Source organism: Scylla paramamosain, chromosome 7 (genome assembly GCF_035594125.1).
Source record: "Scylla paramamosain isolate STU-SP2022 chromosome 7, ASM3559412v1, whole genome shotgun sequence".
In the NCBI taxonomy this organism is placed as follows: domain Eukaryota; kingdom Metazoa; phylum Arthropoda; class Malacostraca; order Decapoda; family Portunidae; genus Scylla; species Scylla paramamosain.
Window position 1 is genome coordinate 25,665,608 of NC_087157.1, and position 6,000 is coordinate 25,671,607.

The window sequence follows — 6,000 nt, forward strand, 5'->3', positions numbered from 1 at the left end:
GGCTCGCTGCGTCCACTCACCACTCACCACTCACCACTCACCACCTCCATTTCTCCCAGCTAATGCACAATCATGGTCACTAATCTAATAACCTGCCTCATTCTTTTCCAGTGTTGATTGTTCCTTGTTCTCCTCAATCTCGAAACCTCTTAACCGCCGATAATACATTAGTTGTCAGAATCTGAAGAAAAATCGTCAGATCAGAGGACTTACGATGGAAAGAAAACGGTAAATACACTGGAAGTGAGTGCGGCAGGATAAAAAAAAAAAAAAAAAAATTCTGCACATGATTGTAGGGCACGTGCGTGAGGAAGCCGTGTCTTGTTTTAGCAACTTGTATCGAGATCAGTCAATTGTTCCACGTATGAGGTGTCCCGGGCCTCCATCTGATCGCTATGGCTTCTCTTCACAATCTGATAAGCAGGACAGACTCTCGGGCACAGCGCCACATTTCCGAAAAGACAGATTTGTGAAAACATATGGTCCAGGCAACAGGTGACAGATGCAGTCTCAGGAAGCAGCTGTTGATCTCAGACAACGATTAATTTGATACGACCTTCATCGTGTAGATGCTCCCAAATTCAGGTACCATTAACTCTGACTGCTAATGACACGACGCGTGAGATTTAAGTAACCATGGATGATTTTAATGAACAAAATAAAATCAAGACCTCTAGAAGGTCGAATACTTCTTTTCTCTCAATAGTGTCTTTACAAGTTATAATGTTAACTTGGATCAGACAAACTTTTTCAAATTTGAGGTAAATCCTTACCAGCTTAAAAGTTGATTTCCACTCATGGTTAGTGTCTCTCGTCGTGTCTTAATAATACGGTAATACAAACAGCATCAGTATCCTTAACTGGAGAATATTCGTTAATAACTAATAATACTATACAGCTATTTTCGTAGGCATTAGTAGTAGTGATTCTTCTACCTGATATTCCTTGTCGCCTCAGCTTCAATGTCAAGCGAGGAGCAGCAGCGTCCCAGGGGCAGTGTTTGTGCTGCATAAATAGTGGTAATGGTGTGCAGGTTTTCATCCACACAGTCCATTCATGTGACTTTGATACGAGCCCCGCTATTTTCCTAGTTCACTTTACTTAATATGTTATTAATTGCATCAGTTAATATCGTCTTTCACTGGCAGCGTGCTATTGCCACGATTGTTTTCCACGGTGTTTTTATGGAAGGTTAGGTTATCTTGATTAAATTACTTTATTTAATTACAAACTAGGCGACTGATTACGAGAAAACAGGAGTATAATTAAAGGTTATTGCTTCTCTGCGAGCGAGCGAGCGAGCGAGCGAGCGAGAGTGAGAGGAAAGAGAGAGAGAGAGAGAGAGAGAGAGAGAGAGAGAGAGAGAGAGAGAGAGAGAGAGAGAGAGATTCTCGGTTCGTTTACAGAACTGCAGATGTAATATATATTATTGCAAGTGATATATATATATATATATATATATATATATATATATATATATATATATATATATATATATATATATATATATATATATATATATATATATATATATATATATACACAAACACTGCATACTTATAAAACGAAAAGGTGTGCTGATAATATTTCTGAGAATAAGCAACTGGAATAACCCTCGGGAAAATGTCTCAAAAATTGAAAACGTACGAGTATGATCGACGAAAGCGAAATTAATGGGTCGGTTTTTTCTTGTCTTTTTTTTTTCTCTCTCAAAATAATGCAGTAAGCGTGGAGACACTACAGGAAGGATGGATGTAAAAATACACACACACACACACACACACACACACACACACACACACACACACACACACACACCCACACTTACCTGACGTTGGCTACACATTCAGCATACTCAGGTCAAGAACAAAAGGTCACTTCAAGCAAGAAGGCTAGCATTACTCACGAAAAACTTAGAAACTGCTGCAACAACAACTAAAGTAAACAAAATGAACGAAAAAATAAATAAATAAAAATAAGTAAAAAAAAGTTAAAGGTGTCCTGATCGCCAACTTACGAGGTAGATTATTTTCCCTTAAACCCATCCCTTCACTACCTGCCGGGTCCCATTTTCCCTGCGTGTGACGTGTGCCTGTCTCGTGTCGCCGCCAGACCTGCCCATCCTCACCACCACCACCACCGAGGCGGCCACCGTGAGGAGCGACGCCCCCAGCCAGTGGGCCAACGGATCCCACGACTCTCCGGGCGCCGCCACCAGCTTCTTCGGTGAGTCCCGCCCCACCACCCCCCGCCCCGCCACACCCCCAGCGGCGGGAGCTACACAACCCAGGTCACGGACAGTGTATACAGAATGCAGCAGGACCACTTTGTCTTCTCTTAGCCTTAGTATCAAGTATTTCCATAACCTTGCATACTCTTGTCAAAAACGTAGCGTGGATGTTGATGCTGTTGTTTTCATAGATGGTTTTGCATTACTACTATAGTTTGTTATTTATGTTGTGCTAGTGTTTAAGTACTATGTCATGATTAAACACTGCGTTGGTTATGGACAAGGCACTAGGAGGTGATACATACATACACACACAGGAAGATACATGCATACTTGCCTTCAGAGTAAAAGTAAAGTAAAGCTTCCCTTCCTTCCCTTGTTCCTGCGGGGCTCCATGCTAATATCATCTCATGCTATTCTCTTTTTTTTATTCCGCCAGATTTTCCCATCTTGTTCGACACAGGCAAGTGGATCAGTTGATTTATGGTGCAATATATCAGTCTGGAATTGAGAGTTTTAAGTAGATACAATACCTGCTTATGTCCCTTGTTCATGACGTGTGCAGCCCTCTGGTGGCGACTCCTTCGTGCTCTACTCACGCCTCTTCCTTCCCCCTCTCCTCTCCCTCACCGCCCCCGCAAGCAGCCAGCAGCGGAAGGAGCGAGCTGCTGTCATCCACCTGTTGCGGCAACTGGCCTATGTACGCACACAGTAAGCCTCGTTTAGCCTTAAAACACGCATCATCCTCGCCCTTAACTAAACCATAGTCACGTACCTTTGAAGCCGCAGTGATCCATCTTCTTCACTCTTAATTATACCATCATCACGTACCCTTCAAGCCACAATAATTCTCCCCATTATCTTCGTCGCCCTTAGCACAGTAATCCTCCCCATCATCTTCATCCCCACCCTTAACTAAACCATCATCACGTACCCTTGGTGGTCACAGTAACCCTCTTCAATCATCTTCCTCACCCTTAACACAGTAATCCTCATCCTCATCTTCATCCTCACCCTTAACTAAACCCTCATCACTTACCCTTAGCCACAGTAACCTTCCCCAGCATTTGTAATCTTCCTATCATCTTTATCCTCATCCTTAACTAAACCATCATCACGGAGCCTTTTGATAGTTCCAGTAATCCCCCTCATCATCTTCACCGTGGGAGTGCGTCAGCCACACTCATCTTCATACCCCTGATGGCCTCCCAGCGATGCACAGATGAATCCAAATACTTACACAAATCCTGACTCGCAGTGCTTGCTTCCTCGCTACATTTGTTTCTTCAATAAGATTAAAGAGAATGTCTCCTCAAACCAAGGTCTCACACTCACAAACAGGGGAGCCTCACCTTCCTCACGCCTTCTTCCTCTCCCAAGCCTCTTCTCATCCCCACCTCCTGCTACCCATGAGTCATATCATTTGTTTGATTTTGCACAATAACATTTTCATTAGTTGGTTCTGATTACACACACTTTCTGTACACACATTCATCCGCCCACCCTCACACACACCCACACACACACATACGAGTACAAACAAATACACCACTACCACCACCACCACTGGATGATGCAATTTCTCACATATTTCTGTAAATCGTCCCGACATAAAAGTTAAACAGTGTCTACGTTCACTAATATCATTGAGTTTCGTAACAGACACCATACCAGTATATTTGATAATAATCTCCCCCTCTTTCCGGGTAAATACCAGAAAAATCCTTTTAGAATCTAGCTTTGTAAGTTCCACACATATTTCAGCATTTGTTATTGAAGGACAAGCAAGACAAAATAATGAAGTCAATTTTAATATATTGCCAATACCATTTTTCGTTTGCCTCTTCATCTAACAGAGTAATAGGGACTTATTCACGTCATGAGTCTATCTAGGGCTGTCTAATCTCACGTACACCCTCTCCGCCTCTGTGTTGCAGCGTGGTGGCGGCGGCGTGGGCGGTGCGGCGGTGGGTGGCGCTGGCGGTGCCTTGAACCAGTGGTGCGGACCCGTGGGCGGCGAGGTCTGGCTGGCGTGACCTGCTGGCGCCCCGAGTGATCATGTCTGAGAGAGGACGCACCTCCAGAACATTGCTTTATACTTTAGGTGTGATAAACGTTCATCTTTAGAGTAAGTGAGCTTTTCTAAGGCATTCATGGTGTCGTTGTGGCTTAGTCGAAAATAATACGGTGTATATTCTTCCCTTCACAAATAAGAAATCTTAGAGAGGAAAAGTTTGCGGTTCCATCTGAATTCTGTCATACGAGTATATTTGTTTTGACTCTTATGCGCGCCACGCAGCAGCCTGGAGGGCACGCGCTCCCCTGTCCCGGGACAGGAGTGAGCTGCCCGGCGGTGGACTTGCCACAGGGCAGCAGCGAGGCATCCTGTTACACTGAGTACGTTGTGAAAGCTATGTGACTGTGAAGTGAACTTTGATACATTAATTTCTTGGTTGTCTTGTGTCAAATATTTTTCCATCGAGTGTGTGGTCACTACTTCAAAAATAGTAATAACATGTATACCTAGAGTAACATCACGGGTTCCCTGTGTGTGCATACTGTGCCGAGCGTTGATATCGAGGCAGGATGGCGTCGTAATCGTGTTCACTTACTTAAATTTACATCCTAGGAAGATTAATTTTGTTTGGATGCAAATGTAATTAGTGTGCGTAAGATCTTTGATTGTAACAGTGTTTTGCGCATCAGTGTAAATGTATATTTGTGGGGAAAATTTACTCTTCCAAGAGGAGAATTAAGTGGTGTGGCAGCCACTGTCTTCTCTTCCATCGACAAGCGGGGGGCGCGCACTACTGGGAGAAGGGAGGAAGCAGCGCCATGTGATGCCCCCTCCGCTCAGGGCCGCGGCGCCTCCACGTCCTGGCAGGGCTGCAGTTCCTTGGCCTGAAGAGGATCATGTGATAACGTTCTTCATTCAGTGTGTCTTTCACTGGTTCCTGTTGCCAACAAAACCGAGACTTTTTGAACGTTCACTGTACCTGTGTGCCGCATCCTCGTAACCATATGCATGCTTTGACAAAACGTTTACAAACAGGGTATATTCCTTGCTCTCAATTGACTATTTCATTACAAAACACGTTTGTAGCCACTAGAATAAAACTGTCAGACACTTCCGTTCATGAGTCATTTCTTTAACTTTCGCTAATCAAGTTCACGGTAACCCAAGTAGTGATAGTAATAATAGTAGTAGTATTAGCAGTAATAGCAACAGCTGCAGTGGTAGTGTGTGTGTGTGTGTGTGTGTGTGTGTGTGTGTGTGTGTGTGTGTGTGTGTGTGTGTGTGTGTGTGTGTGTGTGTGTGTGTGTGTGTGTGTGTGTGTGTGTGTGTGTGTGTGTGTGTGTGTGTGTGTGTGTGTGTGTGTGTGTGTGTGTGTGTGTGTGTGTGTGTGTGTGTGTGTGCATGTGTGTGTGTGTGTGTGTGTGTGTGTGTTCGCGCGGGCGCAAAGTCATTAGTTGTTCAGAGAGGCCGAAAGACCTGATGTTTCGGTGAAGCTCAAATACTAAAAGCATGGATGTGTGTATTTATTTATATTTCTGTATGTCTGTTTGTCTGCGCGTTTGTCTTTCCATCTAATCCTGCTCATTTGTATAATTCTATTTACTTATTTCTCCGTCTGTCTAGATATCTGTCTATCTATCTATTTATCTACCTATCCACTTACATCCATACCTATTAACCTATTCATCTTTTTTGTATGTATTCTATCTATTGCTATACATTACTACCTACAGGTTTACTTATCAAATCTATC

The 6,000-nt window shown here is 43.5% G+C and overlaps 1 protein-coding gene across 4 annotated transcripts in view; it reads left to right on the forward strand.

The window, feature by feature from the left end:
- Positions 1 to 5,365, forward strand: part of LOC135102264 (uncharacterized) — a 44,201-nt gene extending 38,836 nt beyond the window's left edge. For 2 of the 4 annotated variants that reach the window (XM_064007205.1, XM_064007206.1), the window contains exons 7-9: positions 2,113 to 2,226; positions 2,876 to 2,941; positions 4,168 to 5,365. In XM_064007205.1, coding sequence (XP_063863275.1) covers positions 2,113 to 2,226; positions 2,876 to 2,941; positions 4,168 to 4,286 — 299 coding nt within the window. In that variant the 3' untranslated portion in view covers positions 4,287 to 5,365. The other 2 variants (XM_064007207.1, XM_064007208.1) reach the window with 2 other exon arrangements.
- The last annotated feature ends 635 nt before the right edge of the window (positions 5,366 to 6,000 follow it).